Genomic DNA, 27,653 nt, shown 5'->3' with positions numbered 1-27,653 from the left:
GATGAGAAAGGAGGAGCATCAAAATTATTCTAGTATGTGTACAAATTAATATCTAATTATTTACTGTCCATGAGTTAATGACCTTTGATGCCTTATAACATCAAATGGAATAAAGCAAAGCATTCACTAATGAGTTCAGAGTAAGAAGCAAGCAATCAGCTGCAGAAATAAAGACACGAGGAAACAAAGCGTATATAATAAGTTATTTCAGAATAGAAACAAGAGGGCTATACCATAATGATGCAGAAGAAAACCTAGATAACTATATATCACAGCTAAGAATACCAGGAAAAAGAAAAATTAATTCAGAGTATTGTTCTGTCATTTTTAAGCAAATATGGGGGGCTCTGTTTCTGAATAATGAAAACAGATAACTTTAATATAGTTAAAATGTAGGATAATATATTTAATAATATACCAATAGAAGTAGCTCCTTTGAGAGTTTTTGGGGTTAAGAACTCGGTGGCCGTGCTTATTGCTTGCCGAGTATCCAAAGAGAAAAATAGGTTGAGATCCTCCATTGTTAATATATTACTCACAGAAGAGTTTGGCTATAATCATATGAAACAAAATAATTAAGCACACCTCTGTTGTCTCATACTTTTGGTTTACTGATAGAAGAAAGAAGACTTATTAATTTAAGAAGGTTGTAAATTGATAAATATAAAATTATCAAGTTAATGGAAACCACGAGGATATCATTGATAGAAATAAAAATACAAAGCTTAATGGTAGGAGTCATAAGCCAAAAGTAATTACTTACTAATATTGCATAATAAGAACTATTACATTACTATAGAACACGAAGTAGTACTGTTCAGATGCTACAGGCATTGATATTAAACATTCAGACAATAAGGAGTAAACCAAGGGAAAAGTACACATATCATAAGCTGCCCAAATTGAAACTTCGAGATCCACCACTGTCATATCTTACTCACGGAAGAAACTTGGTCTTTTCATCTCCATTTTTTGTTCAGCTTATTCATAGTTATAGCCACTGCCACATATATTTTGTCAAATAAATAGTCGATCAATTGGAAATAAGTATTCCTCCAAGTCGTACGGAATAATAGACTACCACACACAATCCAAAATCCGTACAACCATATCATCTCAGATCCATTCGCGTAGTTTGAAGTAGTAGTAGGGGCTGCTTGATCTCCAGAACAGTTCTTGCCACTTGGTGGTCCACAGAGATAAGCATTCCCTTTATATATTGACGGATCATTAGGAGTGTCCAATTGATTCCCAGAAGGAATCATTTCTGATAAATTGTTATAAGATAAATTCAAATGATCCAAAAATGTTAATTTTGATATGCTTTGCGGTATACCGCCTGAGAGCTCATTTGATGAAAGATCGAGATATTCTAAAGATAATATGTCAAATATTTTGTCTGGGATCCTTCCAATTAAATGATTCCTGGACAAGTTTAAACTGTTTAACTGCCGAAGAGCTCCTATTTCTTCTGGAATTACCCCACTCAAATTATTCCCGGAAAGATCCATTGCCCTGACTAAATAGAGGATTTCAGAATATTTAGATTCTTTTCCTTGCATTACCAGAAGCAGTTTATCTCTATAGATGAAAGAAGGAACATAATAATCATCATTATCTATATCTAAATGACCATACCCAACAGAAAATTCATCATTGTCACTCCATACCGAAGAGATCATCATCCCACTGAAATTGCCAAAAGAACATGGTATTGATCCCGATAACTTGTTAAATGAAAGATCCAAGACTTGGAGGGCAGTAAGTTGTGCAAGCTGTGGTGGAATATTGCCATCAAACATATTTAAGCGAAGCTGAAGATATTTTAAATTCAACAGCTTTTCTCCTATCCATATCGGTATCTTTCCTGAGAAGTTGTTGTTGCTAAGGTCTAGAAAAAATAAATTCTTGCAATGTTGCAACTCTGAGGGAAGATCTCCGTAAATGTTGTTATTGCTGAGGTCTAAAGATTCGAGTGAAGTTAGCGAACCCATGGATGGTGGAATTTCTCCGGTGATATTATTATTTGAAAAGTCCATACTACCCAGCCCTGAACCCTGTTGCCAGCACCGTGGGAGTTCTCCTGACAAATGATTAGCTGATAAATCCAAGACCCACATATGAGATGCAAGTTCACATATAGAAGATGGGATGCTGCCACTGATCAAATTATTTGAGAGCGACAAATAATCTAGCCTTGATGTTGGCAAAAACTCCAGTAGATGTCCGGATATAGAATTGTTGGAGAGATCGAGCACCTTGAGTCCATCTGGTAATAGGGGTAATGGGCCTTCTAAATTGTTAAATTTCAAATGTAGAAAATAAATATTTGTGGATTTTAAATATGCTGGCAATCTCCCTGTAATGATATTGTAAGAGAGATCTAAAAACCCTAAAGGTAATCTCCATAACCAATCTGGCAAAGTGCCTGTGATGCTTGTGTTGCGTAGATCTATATCATTTATTTGTCTTTGCCCTCTAAGCCATGCTGGAAATTGAGGTCCCACTCGACATGAGCCTAAAGCAAGGGTGCTAAGTTGAAATGGAGGAATCCAACTACGGTCCACCGATATTATTAGTGAATTGGAGGATAGTAGAAAGTCCTTCAATTTTGTCAAGTTGGCAAAATGAACATCAGAAATGACGCCATGCAAAGAATTAGAAGAAAGATCCAAGAAATTAAGATTGTGAAGATTCCCAATCCCAAGAGGCACTGGCCCAACAAGGGAATTATTCTTGAGGTCAAGATGTTTTAGATTTGTCATCTGCTGTAGCCAGTTCGATAAATTCCCTTGAAGATTGTTACCTGATAAAATGATCTCCTCTATGTTATTCCATGTGCAACCCAACATCCCCACCAACTCTTGGATATCTCCACCGATGCCAAGATAGCTCAAGTCTATACTTCTCAAGTTACATAGTTGTCCAATCGATCTAGGTAGAGGACTCACCAAATTATTGTCTCTTAAGTTTAGGTAAGTGAGGGAATTCAAGTTACCTAGAGCATCAGGAATCTTGCCGTGAAACTCAGAATTTTCAAGATTAAGATATGAGAGGTTGGTAAGATTCCACAACCAACTCGGCAAGGTAGTATTGAACTGCCAATTGTTTGAAAGATCAAGTGTTGTTAGACCCGTGAAGTTTACATAAGACAAATGGTTTGGGATACTAGGTAGACTAGAAGATGACATAAGCAACACTCTTATGGATTGTAACCTGTTAACTATGTGCAGCCAATTTACAGCATTTGTTATGTTTATTTTTCCCAAATCAAGATACTTAAGAGAAGCTAATTGGGAAATCCACTCAAGGTTGTCAGTATTAGGTGTACTAGTATCATTAAATGCCCAATTTAAACTAAGATACCGTAGTCTAGAAAGATTCCCAAGTTGAGGAGGTACTATTCCAATGAAGTATGACCAAGAGAGATCAAGAGAGCGGAGTTTAGAGAGATTTCCAAGCTGATGAGGTATTTTACCCCCAAATTCAGAATTTGATAGATTAAGATGTGTCAAGTTGTTGAAAGAAGCAATGAATTCAGGGATACTGATGTCGGAGAAATTGTTATTACTAAGATCAAGGCGAGTCAAATGATTTAAGGCAAGCAAAGATGGATTGATCTCACCGGACAGTGCATAATCAGAATAGTTGGTCCACTGCCACCGTGAATTCCAATAATATGGGTTGCGAAGGTTGAGCTCCAAAATATTACGGGTGATGGTATTATCACACATGACTCCCCTCCATTTACAGCAGTCTTGACCTTCATCCCAAGAAGACAAGCTATGTTGGATGCCATCGGAGATGCCGGCTTTGAAGGTGAGAAGTGCGTCCCTTTCGACCTCAGTGCAAGCATATGTTGGAAAAGTATGGATTGCTATAACAGAAAGCATAAGAATTAGGTGAACAAGAAGAAGGAAGTGATGACGAGTAGCCATTATCATAGGCTATTTTAAATGTCTTGAGTAGTCGATCCCAACTGCGTTCTTAATTTATAGGTGCCGGAGTATTCGCTAAGAAGCTCACTAGTCTTTTCTTCTTCTTCTTCTTCTTCTTAAGAAGGGAAAAGGTAGATTATGCGTCCAATGCCACTATGTTAATTTATTGTAACGTGTAACAAGCTCGTCCCCTACTTTACATAAATAACCCTATCTGTTAAGACTATCTCATCAAACCTTTTGGAGGACTTGACAGTAAATTCCAGTGTAGAAATGAAGGGAATGTTTGAAAGTCTCCACTGCTAAACAAATTAATTAGACTAAGACAAGTCTATTTTATTAGCGCATTATCCTCCGAGAGAAGACATCTCATATCGGAAGACGTGTAAATGTAGCTTTTTTTTGTTCCTTCTTAACGCGTAAATGCGATTAACTATATGTTGGACGAATATTTCGTGTTCCACATTTCTTTCATAAGTGACGGAAAAAAATATAAAATAAATAAAAAAGAGAAAAGAAAGAAAGAAAGAAGAGGTGACGCAAACTGATCTGATTTGATGGTCCTAGTGTAATTGAGAGTAAAATATAGTTTATGGTGAAACACATAAGATTAGAGACTTAACCACCTTAGGTGCAACTTGGTGGTGAATAGTCTGGTCGGTCGATTAACCTTAGATCGAGCAGTTAGCACGTTTTGAGATGAACACACATAAGATTAAATTTATAGGAAGTTTTAATTTTGGTTTATTGCTATATCATATATGCGTGTAGGTTTATATAAGTTGTTTTTAGTTATCCTTTTTTTTTCTTTTCATTATGAGAGAGATGGAAGTAGAATCCTCGCAAGATAAATTGGTGGACCTTGTATTACACTACTAGTAGGTTTTAATATTTTTTTTATAAAAGAAAATTGAGAATTTAATGGTGTCTCTGTTAAAGTCGGAAATGCAGGTAGTATTCAACACGCTATGAGATATTTGTTTGATATTTGATAGAATTTGATAATTAGTTAATTCGAAAATTTAAATTGTTAGTAATATATTTGCATGGGCATGGTGAGGAAGGTGATATCGATCACGGATGATCGATGTCATTCAGGGTCTTGGGAAAATCTAAACGGTGAATAGCAGCAGCCTTTCCTGAAAAGTGTTTGCATGCATCAAGACTCTTTAAATTAGTATCAATTTCTTAATCACGGAAAAATCATTATACCTTCTTGGTTGGACTTTAGTTAGGCTCATGCACCCACCCCTATTACCATTATCTCAAATAAGAAAGAAAGAAGAGTAGAACATCTGGGCGGCATAGCAATAACAAGATGGCATCAGATACTAATACACGTGAATGCTTTATCACTGATTGCTCGCAATCGTAATGCTTAGGGATCATGTTATGTCTCCTGGTAAGACGTGTTAGATGGTGGGTGGAAGGATGGTGGCCACGGATTGATAGATGACGGTGATGAGAGAAAATGAGAGAGAAAGAGGATGAGGAGGAAGGCCAGCTCTACGAATCTAGGGAGATGCGCTAGATTGAGGAGAGTGAGAACAACGATCTATATCGAAAGATTAATAGAGAAAGAAAACAAGAAATAGAATGTAGTGATGGAGGCTAAAGGAGGAAAGAACATAAAAAAATTATAATAATCTTTAATATTTTCCAAAATTATTGTTTTCCATATTTTTAGAGGCTTATTAAAATTTAAAATAATTTAAGTAAACTCTAACACAACGACCTCGGTGTTAAGCGTTCAAATGACTTCAGCTCGGCGTTTGAATACCATTGAATAAGGTGCAATCTAGGGTTGGAGCATTTAAGCATCATTGGACAAGATTTGAACGTCAAAACTCGAAAATAATTAGTGACCGTTGTATTTGAACACCAAAACTCGAGTATTATTCTTTAATAGGCTATGTCATTTTACTGCTAGGAAGAAGAAACCAATTTACGATAGCTTGTCAAAAAAAAAAAAAAAAAGAATATACATATTTGCAAGAGTTATTTTATTTAAGAAAAGTTGAAAAGTCAAACCTCACAGAACATCGGCTTAGGAAAGAATAGAAAGGAAGAGCATCAAAATTATTCAAGTATGTCTACAAATTAATATTTAATTATTTACTGTCTATGAGTTAATGACCTTTGATACTTTATAACATCAAATGAAATAAAGCAAAGCATTCATTAATGAGTTCAGAGTAAGAAGCAAGCAAGCAAGCAGCTGCAGAATAAAAGACATGAGGAAACAAAGCGTATATAATAAGTTATTTCAGAATAGAAATAAGGGGGTTATACCATAATGATGCACAAGAAAACCTAGATAACTTTATATCACATCTAAAAATACCAGGAAAAAGAAAATTCTATCGATCTTTTATAAAAATAACGGTAATCTAGAGAATATAAAAATATCATTTGAAATTAATAAAATTTTCTATCTTTTATTTATATATTAAATTAAACTTAATTCAGGGTATTGTTCTGTCAATTTTTTTAGCAAATATGAGGCTTTATTTTTTAATAATAAAAAGAGATGACTTTAATATAGTTAAAATGTAGGATGTTATATTTATGGATAGAAGTAGATTCTTCGAGAGTTTCACGGTTAAGAACTTAACATCCATGACTTATTGTTTGTTGAGTTTCTTAAAAATAATATATAGGTTGGAACGCAAAAATGGCATATTTTTGCCTACAAAAATAACACCACCAAAGTCTCAAAAGATTGTTACATTAGTCCTAAGTCTGACACCCAAGAATATATAAAATTACATAGCACAAAGATATCACAAAATAAAACTTCAGATCCTCTGTTTGTTATATATTACTCACAGAAGAGCTTAAATATAACCATCTGAAATAAAATAATTAAGCATACCTCCGTTGTCATAAACTTTTGGTTTACTCACAGAAGAAAGAAGACTTATTAATTTAAGAAGGTTGCAAATTGATAAATATGAACTCATCAAGTTTATGCAAACCACGACAATATCATTGATGGAAATAAAAATACAAATCTTAATGATAGGAGTCATAAATCAAAAGGAATTACTTACTAATATTGCATAATAAGAACTATTACATAATTTTTTAGAACACAAGGTAGTACAGTTCAGATGCTAGGGGCTTTGAAAATAAACTATATGACAATAAAGAGTAAACCAAGGCAAAAGTACACATTACAAAGATAAATTTCAAATTGAGGCTTGAGAGGTATTCTAGTTTAATATCTAATATCTTACTCGTAGAAGAACGTAGTCTTTCATCCATATTTATTTTTCAACCTATTCATACTCACTGCCACGGTCACATATACGTTGTCAAAGAAATTGTCAATCATCTGAAAATAAGCATACCTCCAAGTCCCATGGAACAACAAAACAGTATATACACCCCAAAATCCAACCACAAATCCAACTCCCATTCCAAGATATAACCACCATATTGACGTCTCTGATCCATTAGCATAGTTTGACGTACTGTTATGAGTTGCAGTATCTCCAGAGCAATTCTTGCTAGTTGGTGGCCCACAAAGATAAGCATTGCCGATATAGATTGATGGATCACCAAGTCTGTCCAATTGACTCCCGGATGGAATCCTTCCCGACAAGTTGTTATAAGATAAATTCAGGTGATCCAAAAATGTTAATTTTGATATGCTTTGTGGTATAGCACCTGAAAGCTTATTTGATGAAAGATCAAGAGATTCCAAAGATAACATGTCACCTATCTTTTCTGGGATTATTCCAACTAGATGATTTCCAGCCAAGTTCAAATTTCCCAACTGCCGAAGAGCTCCTATTTCTTCAGGAATTACCCCACTCAAATTATTCCTGGAAAGATCCATTGCCGTGACTAAATAGAGGATTTCAGAATATTTAGATTCTTTTCCTTGCCTTACTAGAAACAGATTATCTCTGTAGGTGAACATATCAAGACGAACTCCCGCCAAAAACAATTCATTCTCATTCCATACTGAAGAAGAGATCATCATCCCAGTGAAATTACCAAAAGAACATGGAATCGACTCTGACAATTTGTTATATGAAAGATCCAAGACTTGGAGAGCAGTAAGTTGTGCAAGATGTGGAGGAATGCTGCCACCAAACATATTTGAGCGAAGTTGAAGATATTTTAAATTCGACAGCTTTTCTCCTATCCATATCGGTATGTTTCCTGAGAAGTTGTTGTTACCAAGGTCTAAAAGAATTAAATTCTTACAATGTTGTAACTCTGAGGGAAGCTCGCCATGAAAGTTGTTGTTGCTAAGGTCTAATGATAGGAGTGAAGTAAGTGAACCAACGGAAGGTGGAATTTCTCCAGTGATATTATTATTTGAAAAGTCGATAATTTTCAATCCTGAACCCTGTTGCCAGCACTGTGGGATTTCTCCTGACAAGTTATTCCCTGATAAATCTAGGGACCCCAGAGATGCAAGTTCACATATAAAAGACGGGATGCTGCCATTGATCAAATTATTTGAGAGTGACAAATAATCTAGCGTTGATGTTGGCAAAAACTCCGGTAGAGGTGCGGATATAGAATTGTTGGAGAGATCCAAATAGATGGCATTTGGTAGTGGGGGTAATCGACCTTCCAAATTATTAAATTTTAAATCTAGACTAAAAATATTTGTGGATTTCAAATTTGCTGGCAATCTCCCTGTAATGTTATTGTAAGAGAGATCTAACAACCATAAAGGTAAATTCCATAACCAATCTGGTAAAGTGCCTGTGATGCTTGTGTTGCGTAGATCTACAGCATTTATTTGTCTCTGCCCTCTAAGCCAAGCTGGAAATTGAGGTCCCACTTGACATGAGTCTAAAGCAAGGGTGCTAAGTTGAAATGGAGGAATCCAACTACGACCCATCGATATTATTAAGGAATTGGAGTATAATTGCAAGTCGGTCAATTTTGTCAGGTTGGCAAAATGAGCTTCAGAAATGACACCACGCAAAGAATTAGAAGAAAGATCCAAGAAATTAAGATTGTGAAGATTCCCAATCCCAAGAGGCACTGATCCGACAAGGGAATTATTCCTGAGGTCAAGATATTTTAGATTCGTCATCTGCTGTAGCCAGCTTGATAAATTTCCTTGAAGATTGTTACTTGACAAAATGATCTCCTCCATATCGTTCCATTTGCATCCCAACTTACCCACCAACTCTCGGATATCTCCACCAATGCCAAGATAGCTCAAGTCTATACCTCTCAAGTTACATAGTTGTCCAATAGATCTAGGTAAAGGACCTTCCAAATTATTGTCTCCTAAGCTTAGGTAAGCAAGGGAATTTAAGTTACCTAGAGCATCAGGAATCTTCCCGTGAAATTGACAAAATTGAAGATTGAGATATGAGAGGTTGGTAAGATTCCACAACCAACTTGGTAAATGACCCTCCAAATTATTATCTTTAAAATTTAGGTAAGTGAGGGAAGTCAAGTTACAATGAACATTAGGAATCTTCCCGTGAAATGGACAGTCTTCAAGATTAAGATATGAGAGGTTGGTAAGATTCCACAACCAACTCGGTAAGGTAGTATTCAACTGCCAATTGTTTGAAAGATCAAGGGTTGTTAGACTTGTGAAGTTTACGTTAGGCAGAGAGTTTGGGATACTAGGTAGACTAGAAGATGACATAAGCAACACTTTTATGTATTGTAGCCTGTTAATTATGTGCAGCCAATTTACAGCATTTGTTATGTTTATTCTTCCCAAATCAAGATATTTGAGAGAAGCTAATTGGGAAATCCACTCAAGGTTGTCAGTATTAGGTGTACTAGTATCACTAAATGCCCAATTCAAACTAAGATACCGTAGACTAGAAAGATTTCCAAGATGAGGAGGTACTGTTCCAATGAAGGCTGACTCAGAAAGATCAAGGGAGTGGAGTTTAGAGAGATTTCCGAGCTGATGAGGTATTTCACCCCCAAAATTAGAATATGATAGATTAAGATGCGTCAAATTGTTGAAATAAGCAATGAATTCAGGGATGCTGATGCTAGAGAAATTGTTATTACTAAGATCAAGATGAGTCAAGTGATTTAAGGCAAGCAAAGATGGATTGATCTCACCGGACAATGCATAATCAGTCCAGTTATCCCAATCTTGATATGGGTTGCCAAGGTTGAGCTCCAAAATATTGCGGGTGGTGGTATTATCACACACGACTCCCCTCCATCTACAACAGTCTTGGCCTTCATCCCAAGAAGACAAGCTGTGTTGGATGCCATCGGAGATGCCGGCTTTGAAGGTGAGAAGTGCATCCCTTTCGTCCTCAATGCAAGCATATGCTGGGAAAGTTTGGATTGCTATAATAGAGAGCATGAGAATAAGGTGAACAAGAAGAAGCAAGTGATGATTAGTTGCCATTGTAGGTGAATTCAGTATTCAGTGTCTAATGGCTCCGAATTGCATTTTTTTATAGGCAGTGGAGTCTTCGTCAAACTCTTGACTTCCATAATAATGGAGACCAAATTATACAAATCGACAGAGACATAGCTCTCTTGATCAGTAGTTATATGTCACAGATGTAAAAAACTTTTTCTAACGTAGATGAATCATCCTAACCCATTAAATTCCACTGTATATGTACAGCGATGTTTGAAAACTCAAAATTAAATATCGACTATTGAAGTCTATTTTATTAACTCACTATTATTCTATTATTCTAATTGGTCGAAAAGATATATTCAATCACTTTACTGAATTAAATCAAGCGCGATCATAACGTTAGATGTACGCCAAAAAACGATCATGGATACCTTTAAAATTAAGTACATAAAAGTCTCGTAGATTTAGCGTTAGTGCAACCATGACCATAGGAAGTCAGTCATGGGCTAACGTGCCTGAATGGCTAGCACCTATAATTCAAATCCCTGCACTTGGGGAGAAGATGCATAGTTGCAGTAAACCAAGTGTTTATTTTTCTTGAAAATGAGAGGGAAAACTCTTGAATGGACATGACGCTTGATTTTTCCAAAGTTGACCAAGAGACTTGGAATTCTCACTTGAGGTGTTAACCATCATCAAATGTGGCTGGAGATTGACTCTGATTCGTATATTTATTAAAGTCTATATCACGTGTGAAAGCTGAATAATTTAGATAATTCTCAAATTATTGTTATCGAATAAATCACTTTGGAGCGAAGAAAAAAGAACGAACGAACGAAAGAAAACGGTGGTGAAACACATCGTATCACCGACTAGCAAAATAAAAAATAAATTTTACAAATGAAACCTTTTGTTTTCTCTATTTTCTAAGTAATACCGTGTCTTTAAGAATTTTATAATTTAACTCTTTTTTTTATATATTTTTTATATATAAATCATACCATATGGTTAATGTCAAGTATTGTATAAAAAAAAAGAGAGGTCAGATTATAAAATTCTAAAATACAGGTGTTACTTTGAAAATAAGGAAATACAGGGTGTGATTTGTAAAATTCTAAAAAAAAAAAACAAACTTGTTGACCGAACTAGATTTATTTTTAAAATTATTTACCGGATGGTCGACACTTCCAGCTGAGAGTACGATTCCTTTTTTGATTTTGGCTCATATACTTCAGCATTTTGATTAGTTTTGATAGATTTAGCATTTCTTTTTTAATTTGGTACTCTCAGAGGTGATAGTTGATGTAAATCCTAGTTATTTATATAAATGAGAATGATTGGTATAAACCCTAGATTTTGTTCATGATTTTGATGTTTGATATAAAACCCTAAAAAGGATCAGTTAGGGTTTCTCTATTCACATCTATGATTTATTTGAAGAATGTTGCTTTTTTCCTTTTCCTGTTAGTAGTCTGGGATTCTTGGCAGCAATATTTGAATGTAAACCACATTTTTTTCTCTGTAGAGTGCGATAGAAACCTTAGAGTTGGTTCTTCATTGTGAACATCAATTTAAACTAAGATAACGTAGGCTAGAAAGATTCTCTAAAACTGAGGAGGTATTGTTTCAATGAAGAACGATCGAGAGAGATTAAGGGAGTGGAGCATTCAAACAACTTCAACTCATTCTTTGAATACCATTGAATAAGCTGCACTCTAGGGTTGGGGCATTTAAACATCATTGGACAAGATTTGAATGCCAAGACCCAAAAATAATTAGTGAATATGGCATTCGAACACCAAAACTTGAGTCTTATTTTTTGATACGCTATGTCATTTCCTCTCCTGCAACTAGTGACGGAAACCATATTCATTCCACGATAAATTCAGCTGAGGGAGCTGATAGTCATCAGGTTTAAGAGCCAATGCAAAATCTGGTAATGCTCTCAAGGACATGCATATTTGCACATGTTTACGCATATCAAGATATGTCCCCTGGATTGCCCTGTATAAACCACATCTATAAAATTGCTATACACAGTCAAGCCATAGTCTCATTTGTTTTTCCTTTTCTCTTCACGACTAATTAGCTTTTATTTCTAATTATTGTCTCATTTCATCAACTTTATCAATATTTGGTACTTGGTATAATAATAAACTGTATGTTTCATCCAATTCTTGCATAGAATTTTCATTAACTCACCATGTATCGTTTAACTACTTATAATTCATCAAAAGTATAAACGCTCAATTATACTATGTAGTATATGTACTATTTTATCAATTACTACTTCTTAAATCACATATGTGGCAGCATACCGGATATGCGTAAGAACTACCCCTCACTTGTCCTAACCATGATCATCTATCAAGATCCTCAACAATATTAGTTCCTAACTGAACTGAAAAGGAGTATATAACAACTGTAGTGACATTAATAGCTATCACTGCTTAAATTAAATCCTGTGAATTCTTAGGCACTAAAATAGACGGCAAGAACCTTCCACTCCATACAACTTGCTCAAGAAAATACTTTTACCTCAAGAAGTGCTTGGACTTGGTCGGGCTCGGCCTCGCCAACAGCCGGCGGGGGCGTGGCAGCCGAGGCGGTGGCCATAAGGTGCGAGGGAGAATTATTTGAAATCAGAGCGATACCCCCAAGGAGTCGTTGCGATCGATCAAAAGTAGAAAAAGTGAATGCGAACTGCTGGCCTACCTAATCCCGACCGATACCTTCGCGTGCTAGGGTTTCTCGACTCTTTTCTTTTCTGAGAACCTTGTCCTGTGAGATATTGAGATGTCTCTTATTAGTAATTTATTTGTAATTGTACAGCAATAATGGGTCAATCATTTAACCGGGACTTTTATTTGAACAGGTATTGGATATGTCAAGCTACAAGACTGCAACCTCTTGGTTCCAACAGAGTGACGCCAAATTCAAATAGAATTTTAGCCAAGTTTACAAAACTCTGAAGAGTTCAGTGTTTTAGAAGTGTTTTATTCTAAACATAATTCTTATTAAGAATGCTGGTAGAGAATGAGAATATTACTCATTAATTCATATTTATTAATTAATTATATTTCTGAAAGGCTTATTATAGGGTCTTTTGCATGAAAAATTCACCTGGTTTTTATTTTGTTAGTCGGGTCTATTTTCGGTTTCCTTTGCGTCTAAAACTTTTTCTCGCTTTTCCTCCTAATTTTGCTCTTCTGTTATTTAATGTCTTATTAAATAGTAGCAAGACATTACAAGATAGATAAATGGCCCCATAATCTTTTTCTTCATCTTCATTATCTTCTTCTTTCTCTACTCCATCTTCTATCTCTCAATTATTCTCTTTTTTTAATCTGTAGGTCTCTTCAATTGCTCTTTCATTAATAAAATAAGATATTAATAAAAAGTAAACCAGATCTAGAAAATTATAAAAATTATGAAAATTTACATCGAGATAGCTCGTGAGTTAGAGTTCTAATGGCTTAGGTTTCACATGAATCGGAGGTCGAGATGAAAAGTTAAAAATAAAATAGTGTAGATAGGTTAGAGAGGGTAGAACGGTAATTTTTGACATTGTGGCGGTTGTCGTAGGGTGGTGGATAGTTAAGGGTGATAGGACGGCCGTGTAGTAGGGTGGTTGCTAGAGGTAAGAGGTGGCTATCGTGACTTATTTGAACTTTCTTTAACTTAACTAGATTTGCCTTAAGGGCTATCGTGACTTATTTGAACTTTCCTTAACTAGACTTGCCTTAAGAGCTACCATGACTTATTTTGACTTGCCTTAATAGCTCACATGACTAAACTAGACTTGCCTAAAAGGCTTACATCATAAAATAAATAAAAGATAAATAAACCCGACTTAACTTAACCCACATTGTCGGATCATAACATTATATTTGTAAAATTAAATTATTTTTACATTTGCAAAAAATATTTATTATATTTTCTTCTTCTTCTTCTTTTCTAGTGTTGTTTTTCTTCTTCTTCTTCTTAATCTACTTCTATCCCTTAATTGTTCTCTTTTTTTTTCTCTATAAGTCTATCAAATAATTCTTTAATTAATAAGGTAAGAAATTGACTAATCTTCGTTATCTCACCACTATTTCAGATTAATATCTTACTTTGTTAATTAAAAACTAATTACAGAGACTTATATAAAAAAATAGAGACGGATTAACAAAGTTTGCAAATATAATAACAACTTTCATTAATTTTTAATATTTTTTTATACATTACAGAATTATTATAATTAATTAAATAACAAAAAACATAATTTGACATGATTATTATTTTTTTATAACTTGTAATGATGAAGTATGTAAATTTTGCAATATATGCAAAAAATAAAAAAAAATTGTTAAAAATCAATCAAAGTTGTTATTATATTTATAAAAATTATTAATATTTTTTTTTCCTTTTTTTGTTATTGTATCTTTTTCTTCAATCACTTAAGTCCCTAGGCAACCCTTAATAGGTGTGATTACAAGTTATAAAAGTTATGTTGGAACACAAAAATGATATATTTTTGCCAACAAAAAGAACACCAAGAAACGACGAGGATACATTGATAGGAATAAAAATACAAAGCTTAATGGTAGGAGTCATAAACCAAAAGTAATTACTTACTAATATTGCATAATAAGAGCTATTACATTCTTTTAGAATATAGGATAATACTGCTCAAATGCTACCGGCTTTGAAATGAAACATTGTGACAATAAAGAGTAAACCAAGGCAAAAGTACACATTACAGAGAACTTTCAAATTGAGACTCGAGAGGTATTCAAGTTTCATATCTTACTAGCTCATAGAAACACTTGGTCTTTCATCCATATTTATTTTTCAACCTATTCATACTCACTGCCACTGTAATATATATGTTGTCAAAGAAATTGTCAATCATCCAAAAATAAGCATACCTCCAGGTCCCATGGAACAACAAAACAGCATACACACCCCAAAATCCAGCCAGAAATCCAACTCCCATTCCAAGATATAAACACCACATTGACGTCTCTAATCCATTAGCATAGTTTGACGTACTGTTAGGAGCTACAGTATCTCCAGAGCAATTCTTGCTAGTTGGTGGCCCACAGAGATAAGCGTTGCCGATATAGATTGATGGGTCATTAAGAGTGTCCAATTGACTCCCGGATGGAATCCTTCCAGACAAGTTGTTATAAGATAAATTCAGGTGATCCAGAAATGTTAATTTTGATATGCTTTGCGGTATAGCACCAGACAGCTCATTTGATGAAAGATCGAGATATTCTAAAGAAGATATGTCGAATATCTTTTCTGGGATCCTTCCAATTAAATGATTCTTGGACAAGTTTAAATTGTTTAACTGCCGAAGAGCTCCTATTTCTTCTGGAATTACCCCACTCAAATTATTTCTAGAAAGATCCATTGCCCTGACTAAATAGAGGATTTCAGAATATTTAGATTCTTTTCCTTGCATTACTAGAAACAGTTTATCTTTGTAGGTGAATATATCAACATCATACCCCGGCAAATAGATTCTTTTATGTTTCTCATTCCGTACTGAAGAAGAGATCATCCCAGTGAAATTACCAAAAGAACATGGTATTGACCCCAACAACTTGTTAGATGAAAGATCCAAGATTTGAAGGGCAGTAAGTTGTGCAAGCTGCGGAGGAATATTGCCATCAAACATATTTGAGCAAAGCTGAAGATATCTTAAATTCAACAGCTTTTCTCCTATCCATATTGGTATGTTTCCTGAGAAGTTGTTGTTGCCAAGGTCTAAAAGAACTAAATTCTTGCAATATTGCAACTCTGAGGGAAGCTCTCCATAAAAGTTGTTGTTGCTAAGGTCAAATGATAGGAGTGAAGTAAGTGAACCAATAGAAGGTGGAATTTCTCCAGTAATATTATTATTTGAAAAGTCGATAATTTGTAACCCTGAACCCTCTTGCCAACAGTGTGGGAGTTCTCCTGATAAGTTATTCCCTGATAAATCTAGGGCCTCCGGAGATGCAAGTTCACATATAGAAGATGGGATGCTACCATTGATCAAATTATTTGAGAGCAACAAATACAATATTGATGTCGGCAACAACTTTGGTAGAGGTCCACATATAAAATTGTTGGAGAGATCCAACAACTTGAGTCCATCTGGTAATGGGGGTAATAGACCTTCCAAATTATTAAATTTCAAATCTAGACTAACAATATTCGTGGATTTCAAATATACCGGTAATCTCCCTGTAATGTTATTGTAAGAGAGATCTAACAACTTGAGAGGTAAACTCCATAACCAATGTGGCAAAGTGCCTGTGATGCTTGTGTTGCGTAGATCTACTTCATTTATTTGCCTCTGCCATCTGAGCCATGCTGGAAATTGAGGTCCCACTTGACATGAGCCTAAAGCAAGGGTGGTAAGTTGAAATGGAGGAATCCAATTATGACCGACTGATATTATTAGGGAATTGGAGGATAATAGAAAGTCATCCAATTTTGTCAGGTTGGCAAAATGAGTTTCAGAAATGACACCATTCAAAGAATTATAAGAAAGATCCAAGAAATTAAGATTGTGAAGATTCCCAATCCCAAGAGGCACTGATCCATCAAGGGAATTATTACTGAGGTCAAGATATGTTAGATTCGTCATCTGCTGTAGCCAGTTCGATAAATTCCCTTGAAGATTGTTGCTTGACAAAATGATCTCCTCCATATCGTTCCATTTGCATCCCAACATACCCACCAACTCTCGGATATCTCCGCCGATGCCAAGATAGCTCAAGTCTATACTTCTCAAGTTACATAGTTGTCCAATAGATCTAGGTAAAGGACCCTCCAAATTATTGTATCCTAAGTTTAGGTAAGCAAGGGAATTTAAGTTACCTAGAGCATCAGGAATCTTTCCGTGAAATTGACATTCTTGAAGATTGAGATATGAGAGGTTGGTAAGATTCCACAACCAACTTGGTAAAGGACCCTCCAAATTATTGTCTCCTAAATTGAGGTAAATGAGGGAAGTCAAGTTACCTAGAGCATCAGGAATCTTCCCGCGAAATAGACAGTATTCAAGATTAAGATATGAGAGGTTAGTAAGATTCCACAACCAACTCGGTAAGGTAGTATTCAGCGGCCAATTGTCTGAAAGATCAAGGGTTGTTAGACTTGTGAAGTTTACATAAGGCAGAGAGTTTGGGATACTAGGTAGACTAGAATATGACATAAGCAACACTCTTATGGATTGTAGCCTGTTAACTATGTGCAGCCAATTTACAGCATTTGTTAGGTTTAAATATCCAAAATCAAGATACTTAAGAGAAGCTAATTGGGAAATCCACTCAAGGTTGTCAGTATTAGGTGTACTAGTATCATTAAATGCCCAATTCAAACTAAGATACCGTAGGCTAGAAAGATTCCCAAGCTGAGGAGGTACTGTTCCAATGAAGTATGACCCAGAAAGATCAAGTGAGCGGAGTTTAAAGAGATTTCGGAGCTGATGAGGTATTTTACCTCCAAATTCAGAATATGATAGATTAAGATATGTCAAGTTGTTGAAAGAAGCAATGAATTCAGGGATGCTGATACCAGCGAAATTGTTATAACTAAGATCAAGACGAGTCAAATGATTTAAGGCAAGCAAAGATGGATTGATCTCACCGGACAATGCATAATCTGTCCAGTTATCCGAATCTTGATATGGGTTGCGAAGGTTGAGCTCTAAAATATTGCGGGTTGTGGTGTTGTCGCACACGACTCCCCTCCATCTACAACAGTCTTGGCCTTCATCCCAAGAAGACAAGCTGTGCCGGATGCCGTCGGAGATGCCGGCTTTGAAGGTGAGGAGCGCCTCCCTTTCGACCTCAATGCAACCATATGCTGCCAATGTTTGGATTGCTATAACAGAGAGCATGAGAATGAGGTGAACAAGAAGAAGCAAGTGATGATGAGTCGGCATTAATGTATGTGACTTCATATAAACTGTTATAAATGGCTTGAGTAGTCGATCCCAATTATGTTCTTCATTTATAGGTGCTGGAGTATTAAGCTCTCTTATTTTTCTAAAGAAGGAAAAGGTAAATTATGCGTGGAATTCCACTATGTTAATATTTGTAACGTGTAACAAGCTCTTCCTTTACTTTACATAAATAACCCTATCCGTTAAGACTACGTATCTCATCTAACTTTTTGGAGGACTTGACAGTAAATTCCAGTGTAGAAATGAAGGGAATGTTTGAAAGTCTCCACTGCTAAACAAATTAAATAGACTAAGACAGTCTTTTTTAGTAGCGTATTATCCTCCGAGAGAAGACATCTCACATCGGAAGACGTGTAAATGTAGCTCCTTTCTTTTGTGTGCGTTCCTTTTTTGACGCGTAAATGTGATTAACTATCTCGTGTTGCACATTTCTTTCATAAGTGACGGAGAACTTTAAAAATAAATAAAAAAGAGAAAAGGAAGAAAGAAAGAAAGAAAGAAAGAAGAGGTGACGCAAACTGCTCTGATTTGATGGTAGTAGTGTAATTGAGAGTAAAATTTAGTTAATGGTGAAACACATAAGATTAGAGACTCAGGTGCAACGTGGTGGTGAATAGTTTGGTCGGCCGATTAACCTTAGATCGAGCAGTTAGCACGTTTAAGGTGAAACACATAAGATTAAATTTATAAGTTTTAGTTTTGTCTAATTGCTATATCATATATATATATATATATATATATATGTATAGGTTTATATAAGTTGTTTTTAGTTATCTAATTTTTTTTTCTTTTCACTATGAGAGAGGTGGAAGTGGAATCCTCGCAAGATAAATTGGTGGACCTTATATTACACTACTAGTAGGTTTTAATATTTTTTTTTATAAAAGAAAATTGAGAATTTAATGGTGTCTCTGTTAAAGTCGGAAATGCAGGTAGTATTCAACACGCTATGAGATATTTGTTTGATATTTGATAGAATTTGATAATTAGTTAATTCGAAAATTTAAATTGTTAGTAATATATTTGCATGGGCATGGTGAGGAAGGTGATACCGATCACGATTGATCGATGTCATTCAGGGTCATGGGAAAATCTAAACGGTGAAGAGCAGCAGCCCTTCCTGAAAAATATTTTCATGCATCAAGACTGTTTAAATTAGTATCAATTTCCTAATCACGGAAAGATCATTATACCTTCTTGATTGGACCCTATTACCCTTATCTCAAATAAGAAAGAAAAAAAGAAAGAAAGAAGAGTAGGACATCTCGGCCGCGTAGCAATAACAAGATGGCATCAGATATTAATACACGTGAATGCTTTATCACTAAGGGTCGGATACAGATTCGGATACGGATATTAAACGGATAGTAAAATTTAAAACCATATCCTAACTAAACGGATATAGATAATTTTCGGATAAAAGATCGAATCTTAAACGGATATTAATTAAATTTAAAATAATTATAATATTTTATTTAGATATAATTAACACAAAATTATGTTCTACAACAAATAATTTTTTTTGTATGTCAAATATATAAAATTTGAGAAATTAATCTCCATAAATAATATATAAAGTATTATTAGTAACAATATTAATATTTACTGTTTAAATAAGCAAACTAAAAACTATAAATCATTTTAAAAAATATGCGGATAAAGGGATATCCGATATCTGTATCCGAATCCGAAAAATATATCTCCTATATCCGAATCCATATCCGAATTTTTTTAAAAAATTCTATCCGTATCCGAATTGGATAGAAATTTTTTATTCGGGTCGGATAGCGGGTCGGGTCGGAGTTAATCCGACCCGTTTTCACTCCTATTTATCACTGATGCTCGCAATCCTAATGCTTAGGGATCATGTTATATCTCCTGCTAAGATGTGTTAGGTGGTGGATGGATGGTGGCAACGTATTGATTGATGATGACCATGACGAGGAAAAATGAAAGAGAAAGAAAAGGGAGGAAGGGCCAACTCTACGAATCAAGGGAGGTACAGTAGACGAGGAGAGAGAGAGAACAACGATCTAGATGGAAAGATTAATACAGAAAGAGAACGAGATAGAGAATGTAGTGAAGGAGGCTAAAGGAGAAAATAATATAAAAAAATTATAATAATCTTTAATATTTTCTAAACTTGTTGTATTTCATATTTTTAGAGGCTTACTAAAATTTAAAATAATTTAAGTTAACTCTAACACAACGATCTCAGTGTCAAGTGTTGGAACGATTTCAGATCAGCGTTTAAATACAATTAAATAGGTTGTATTCAGAGATTGGAGCATTTAAACATGGTTAGACAAAATTTGAATACCAAAACCCAAAAATAATTAGTAACCGTGGCATTCGAACACTAAAGTCTTATTCTTTGATAGGCCGTCATTTGAAGGCTAGGAAGAAGAAACCAATTTACTGTAGGCTTGTCAAAAAAAAAGCATATTTGTACGAGTTATTTTTTTATGAAAAAAATTCAAAAGTCAAACCTCACAGAACATCGGCTTAGAAAAGAAGAGAAAGGAAGAACACCGAAATTACTCTAGTATGTCTACAAATTAATATTTAATTATTTACTGTCTATGAGTTAAATGACCTTGATACCTTATAACATCAAATGAAAGAAAGCAAAGCGTTCACTAATGAGTTCAGAGTAAGAAGCAAGCAATCAGCTGCAGAATAAAAGACATGAGGAAACAAAGCGTATATAATAAGTTCAGAATAGAAATAAGGGGGCTATACCATAATGATGCACAAGAAAACCTAAATAACATTATATCACATCTATAAATACCAGGAAAAAGAAAATTCTATGGATCTTTTATAAAAATAACGGTAATTTAGAGAATATAAAAATATCATTTGAAATTAATAAAATTTTCTATCTTTTATTTATATATAAAATTAAACTTAATTCAGGGTATTGTTCTATTATTTTTTAGCAAATATGAGGCTTTATTTTTTAATAACGAAAAGAGATGATTTTAATATAGTTAAAATGTAGGATGTCGTACTCAGATTGGAACACAAAAACGGCATATTTTTGCCAACGAAAACAAAACTACCAAAGTCTCAAAAGATTATTACATTAGTCCTAAATCGACACCCAAGAATATATAAAATTACAGAGCACAAAAATATCACAAAAAAAGCTTCAGAGCCTCTGTTTGTTATATATTACTCACAGAAGAGCTTGGATACCACCTTCGTTGTCATAAACTTTTGGTTTACTTATTGAAGAAAGAAGACTTATTAATTTAAAAAAGTTGCAAATAGATAAATATGAACTCATCAAGTTGATGGAAACCACGAGAATATCATTGATGCAAATAAAAATACAAAGCTTAATGGTAGGAGTCATAAACCAAAAGTAATTACTTACTAATATTGCATAATAAGAACTATTACATTATTTTAGAACACAAGGTAGTACAGTTCAGATGCTACCAGCTTTGAAAATAAGCAATATGACAATAAAGAGTAAACCAAGGCAAAAGTACATATTACAAAGAAATTCCAAATTGAGACTTGAGAGGTATTCCAGTTTCATATCTTACTCATAGAAACACTCGGTCTTTCATCCATATTTATTTATCAACCTATTCATACTCACTGCCACTGTCACATATACGTTGTCAAAGAAATCGTCAATCATCCGGAAATAAGCATTCATCCAAGTCCCATGGAACAACAAAACAGCATACACACCCCAAAATCCAACCACAAATCCAACTCCCATTACAAGATATAACCACCACATTGACATCTCTGATCCATTAGCATAGTTTGACGTCCTGTTATGAGCTGCAGTATCTCCAGGGCAATTCTTGCTAGTTGGTGGCCCACAAAGATAAGCATTGCCGATATAGATTGATGGGTCATCAAGTTTGTCCAATTGACTCCCGGATGGAATCCTTCCCGACAAGTTATTATAAGATAAATTCAGGTGATCCAAAAATGTTAATTTTGATATGCTTTGTGGTATAGCACCTGAAAGCTTATTTGATGAAAGATCAAGAGATTCCAAAGATAACATGTTACCCATCTTTTCTGGAATTATTCCAACTAGATGATTTCCAGCCAAGTTTAAATTTCCCAGTTGCCAAAGGGCTCCTATTTCTTCAGGAATTACCCCACTCAGATTGTTCCTTGAAAGATCAATTGTTTTGACTAAATAGAGGATTTCAGAATATTTAGATTCTTTTCCTTGCATTACTAGAAAAAGACTATCTCTGTAGATGAACTTAATACCATCCATCCCAGTAAAGTCTTTATTGTCCTTCCATACCGAAGAGATCATCATCCCAGTGAAATTACCAAAAGAACATGGAATCGACCCGGACAATTTATTATATGAAAGATCCAAGACTTGGAGGGCAGCAAGTTGTGCAAGCTGTGGAGGAATATTGCCATCAAACATATTTGAGCGAAGCTGAAGATATTTTAAATTCGGCAGCTTTTCTCCTATCCATATCGGTATCTTTCCTGAGAAGTTGTTGTTGCTAAGGTCTAGAAGAAATAAATTCTTACAATGTTGCAACTCTGAGGAAAGCTCTCCATAAAAGTTGTTGTTGCTAAGGTCTAAAATTTGGAGTGAAGTAAGTGAACCAACGGAAGGTGGAATTTCTCCGGTGATATTATTATTTGAAAAGTCCATAATTTTCAACCCTGAACAATGTTGCCAGCACTGTGGGAATTCTCCTGATAAGTTATTCCTTGATAAATCTAGGGCCCACATATCATTTGCAAGTTCACATATAGAAGATGGGATGCTGCCACTGATCAAATTATTTGAGAGCGACAAATAATATAGCCTTGATGTTGGCAAAAACTCCGGTAGAGGTCCGGATATAGAATTGCTAGAGAGATCGAGGAATATGAGTCCACCTGTTAATGGGGGTAATGGACCTTCCAAATTGTTAAATTTCAAATCTAGAAGAATAATATTTGTGGATTTCAAATATGCTGGCAATCTCCCTGTGCTTGTGATGCTTGTGTTGTATAAATCTACTTCATCTATTTGTCTTTGTCATTTGAGCCATGCTGGAAATTGAGGTCCCACTCGACATGAGCCTAAAGCAAGGGTGATAAGTTGAAATGGAGGAATCCAATTACGACCCATCGATATTATTAGGGAATTGGAGGATAATCGCAAGCCATTCAATTTTCTCAAATTGGCAAAATGAGCTTCAGAAATGACACCACGCAAAGAATTAGAAGAAAGAACCAAACCATTTAGATTCTGAAGATTCCCAATCCCAAGAGGCACCGGCCCAACAAGGGAATTATTACTGAGGTCAACATATTTTAGATTTGTCATCTGCTGTAGCCAGTTCGATAAATTCCCTTGAAGCTTGTTACCTGATAAAATGATCTCCTCTATGTTATTCAGCGGAGGGAGCTGATAGTCATCAGGTTTAAGAGCCAATGCAAAATCTGGTAATGCTCTCAAGGACATGCATATTTGCACGACTTATTTTCAAGACCATATATATATATATATCCCATAAAAGAAACCAATTTAATGTAGGCTTGTCAAAAAAAAAAAAGGGATATGCATATTTGTACGAGTTATTTTTTTATAAAAAAAGGTTCAAAAGTCAAACCTCACAGAACTTCGGCTTCGAAAGAAGAGAAAGGAAGAGCATCAAAATTATTCTAGTATGTCTACAAAGTAATATTTAATTATTTACTGTCTATGAGTTAAATGACTTTGATACCTTATAACATCAAATGAAATAAAGCAAAGCATTCACTAATGAGTTCAGAGTAAGAAGCAAGCAATCAGCTGCAGAATAAAAGACATGAGGAAACAAAGCGTATATAATAAGTTATTTCAGAATAGAAATAAGGGGGCTATACCATAACGATGCACAAGAAAACCTAGATAATTCTATCGAACTTTTATAAAAATAACGGTAATTTAGAGAATATAAAAGTATCATTTGAAATTAATAAAATTCTCTATCTTTTATTTATACATTAAATTAAACTTAATTCAGGGTATTGTTATGTCATTTTTTAGCAAATATGAAGCTCTATTTTTAATAATAAAAAGAGATGGCTTTATTATAGTTAAATGTAGAATATTATATTTACTAATTCACGAATAGAAGTAGATCCTTCAGAGTTTTGGGGTTAAGAACTCGGTAGCCGTGACTTATTGTTTGCTGAGTACCTAAAAAAACGATAGGTTGGAATGCAAAAACGATATATTTTTGCCAACAAAAAGAACACCAGGAAACCATGAGGATACTTTGATAGAAATAAAAATACAAAGCTTAATGGTAGGAGTCATAAACCAAAAGTAATTACTTACTAATATTGCATAATAAGAGCTATTACATTCTTTTAGAACACAAGGTAGTACTAATAAGGAGTAAACCAAGGCAAAGTACAGAGAACTTCCAACTCGAGAGGTATTCAAGTTTCATATCTTACTCGTAGAAACACTTGGTTTTTCATCCATATTTATTTTTCAACCTATTCATACTCACTGCCACTGTAATATATATGTTGTCAAAGAAATTGTCAATCATCCGGAAATAAACACACCTCCAAGTCGTATGGAACAACAAAACAGCATACACACCCCAAAATCCAACCACAAATCCAACTCCCATTCCAAGATATGACCACCATATTGACGTCTCTGATCCATTAGCATAGTTTGACATACTGTTAGGAGCTGCACTGTCTTCGGAACAATTCTTGCTAGTTGGTGGCCCACAGAGATAAGCGTTGCCGATATAGATTGATGGGTCATTAAGAGTGTCCAATTGACTCCCGGATGGAATCCTTCCAGACAAGTTGTTATAAGATAAATTCAGGTGATCCAAAAACGTTAATTTTGATATGCTTTGCGGTATAGCACCAGAGAGCTCATTTGATGAAAGATCGAGATATTCTAAAGAAGATATGTCGAATATCTTTTCTGGGATCCTTCCAATTAAATGATTCCTAGACAAGTTTAAATTGTTTAACTGCCGAAGAGCTCCTATTTCTTCTGGAATTACCCCACTCAAATTATTCCTAGAAAGATCCATTGTCCTAACTAAATAAAGGATTTCAGAATATGTAGATTCTTTTCCTTGCATTACTAGAAACAATTTATCTTTGTAGGTGAATATATCAACATCATACCCCAGCAAATAGATTCCATTATGTTTCTCGTTCCGTACTGAAGAAGAGATCATCCCAGTGAAATTACCAAAAGAACGTGGTATTGACCCCAACAACTTGTTATATGAAAGATCCAAGACTTGAAGTGCAGTAAGTTGTGCAAGCTGCGGAGGAATGTTGCCGTCAAACATATTTGAGCGAAGCTGAAGATATCTTAAATTCAACAGATTTTCTCCTATCCATATTGGTATGTCTCCTGAGAATTTGTTGTTGCCAAGGTCTAAAAGAACTAAATTCTTGCAATATTGCAACTCTGAGGGAAGCTCTCCATAAAAGTTGTTGTTGCTAAGGTCTAATGATAGGAGTGAAGTAAGTGAACCAACCGAAGGTGGAATTTCTCCCGTGATATTATTGTTTGAAAAGTTGATAATTTCCAATCCTGAACCCTGTTGCCAGCACTGTGGGAGTTCTCCTGATAAGTTATTCCCTGATAAATCTAAGGCCTCCGGAGATGCAAGTTCACATATAGAAGATGGGATGCTGCCATTGATCAAATTATTTGAGAGCAACAAATACAATATTGATGTCGGCAACAACTTTGGTAGAGGTCCACATAAAAAATTGTTGGAGAGATCCAACAACTTGAGTCCATCTGGTAATGGGGGTAATAGACCTTCCAAATTATTAAATTTCAAATCTAGACTAACAATATTCGTGGATTTCAAATATACCGGTAATCTCCCTGTAATGTTATTGTAAGAGAGATCTAACAACTTGAGAGGTAAACTCCATAACCAATGTGGCAAAGTGCCTGTGATGCTTGTGTTGCGTAAATCTACTTCATTTATTTGCCTCTGCCATCTGAGCCATGCTGGAAATTGAGATCCCACTTGACATGAGCCTAAAGCAAGGGTGGTAAGTTGAAATGGAGGAATCCAATTATGGCCCACTGATATTATTAGGGAATTGGAGGATAATAGAAAGTCATTCAATTTTGTCAGGTTGGCAAAATGAGCTTCAGAAATGACACCACGCAAAGAATTAGAAGAAAGATCCAAGAAATTAAGATTCTGAAGATTCCCAATCCCATGAGGTACTGATCCGACTAGGGAATTATTCCTGAGGTCAAGATGTTTTAGATTTGCCATCTGTTGTAGCCAGTTCGATAAATTCCCATGAAGATTGTTACCTGATAAAATGATCTCCTCCATATCATTCCATTTGCATCCCAACATACCAACCAACTCTCGGATATCTCCACCGATGCCAAGATAGCTCAAGTCTATACTTCTCAAGTTACATAGTTGTCCAATCGATCTAGGTAAAGGACCCTCCAAATTATTGTCTCCTAAATTGAGGTAAATGAGGGAAGTCAAGTTACCTAGAGCATCAGGAATCTTCCCGCGAAATAGACAGTATTCAAGATTAAGATATGAGAGGTTGGTAAGATTCCATAACCAACTCGGTAAGGTAGTATTAAACTGCCATTGGTATGAAAGATCAAGTGTTGTTAGACGTGTGAAGTTTACATAAGGCAAAGAGTTTGGAATACTAGGAAAACTAGTATATTTCATAAGCAACACTTTTATAGATTGAAGCCTATTAATTATGTGCAACCAATTTATAGCATTTGTTAGGTTTAAATATTCCAAATCAAGATACTTAAGAGAAGCAACCTGGGAAAGCCACTCAAGGTTGTCACTATTAGGCATACTAGTATCATTGAATGCCAATTTTAAACTAAGATACTGTAGGCTAGAAAGATTCCCAAGCTGAGGAGGTATTGTTCCAATGAAGTAAGACCAAGAGAGATCAAGAGAGCGGAGTTTAGAGAGATTTCCAAGCTGATGAGGTATTTTACCGCCAAAATTAGAATATGATAGATTAAGATGCGTCAAATTGTTGAAAGAAGCAATGAATTCAGGGATGCTGATGCCAGAGAAATTGTTATTACTAAGATCAAGACGAGTCAAGTGATTTAAGGCAAGCAAAGATGGATTGATCTCACCGGACAGTGCATAATCGGTCCAGTTATCCGAATCTTGATATGGGTTGCGAAGGTTGAGCTCTAAAATATTGCGGGTGGTGGTGTTGTCGCACACGACTCCCCTCCATCTACAACAGTCTTGGCCTTCATCCCAAGAAGACAAGCTGTGCTGGATGCCGTCGGAGATGCCGGCTTTGAAGGTGAGAAGTGCGTCCCTTTCGTCCTCAATGCAAGCATATGCTGGGAAAGTTTGGATTGCTATAATAGAGAGCACGAGAATAAGGTGAACAAGAAGAAGCAAGTGATGATTAGTTGCCATGGTAGGTG

The 27,653-nt window shown here is 35.1% G+C and overlaps 3 protein-coding genes across 3 annotated transcripts; all 3 read right to left on the bottom strand.

Moving 5' to 3' along the window:
- Window positions 1–835: 835 nt before the first annotated feature.
- On the bottom strand, window positions 836–27,653 carry LOC140768684 (receptor-like protein EIX1). Its single transcript, XM_073109054.1, has 2 exons — window positions 25,361–27,653; window positions 836–1,515 (listed from the first exon to the last, which is right to left on the bottom strand). Exons 1-2 carry the CDS (start codon window positions 27,643–27,645, stop codon window positions 960–962), a joined length of 2,841 nt encoding a protein of 946 aa, XP_072965155.1. The 5' UTR covers window positions 27,646–27,653; the 3' UTR covers window positions 836–959.
- Window positions 6,994–10,309, bottom strand: LOC140774049 (receptor-like protein EIX2). Its single transcript, XM_073116887.1, has one exon. The coding sequence runs from the start codon at window positions 10,303–10,305 to the stop codon at window positions 7,198–7,200; it is 3,108 nt and encodes a 1,035-aa protein (XP_072972988.1). The 5' UTR covers window positions 10,306–10,309; the 3' UTR covers window positions 6,994–7,197.
- Window positions 14,932–18,224, bottom strand: LOC140772388 (receptor-like protein EIX2). The gene has a single exon (XM_073114443.1). It carries the CDS (start codon window positions 18,212–18,214, stop codon window positions 15,086–15,088), a length of 3,129 nt encoding a protein of 1,042 aa, XP_072970544.1. The 5' UTR covers window positions 18,215–18,224; the 3' UTR covers window positions 14,932–15,085.

The sequence above is a fragment of the Typha angustifolia genome, chromosome 2 (assembly GCF_048772165.1).
Source record: "Typha angustifolia cultivar Huaian chromosome 2, ASM4877216v1, whole genome shotgun sequence".
NCBI lineage: Eukaryota > Viridiplantae > Streptophyta > Magnoliopsida > Poales > Typhaceae > Typha > Typha angustifolia.
Note: the sequence above shows the minus strand (reverse complement) of the source record. Positions and strands in the feature narration are given on the sequence as shown.

What these genes read in the sequence shown, in the direction of transcription:
- LOC140774049 (XM_073116887.1), bottom strand. Translation starts at nt 10,305, where the DNA reads ATGGCAACTAATCATCACTTGCTTCTTCTTGTTCACCTTATTCTCATG.
- LOC140772388 (XM_073114443.1), bottom strand. Translation starts at nt 18,214, where the DNA reads ATGAAGTCACATACATTAATGCCGACTCATCATCACTTGCTTCTTCTT.
- LOC140768684 (XM_073109054.1), bottom strand. Translation starts at nt 27,645, where the DNA reads ATGGCAACTAATCATCACTTGCTTCTTCTTGTTCACCTTATTCTCGTG. An exon ending in AATGGAATCTATTTGCTGGG is followed by an intron (nt 1,516 to 25,360) that starts GTATGATGTTGA and finishes CTATTTAGTCAG; the next exon opens with GGCAATGGATCTTTCCGGGA.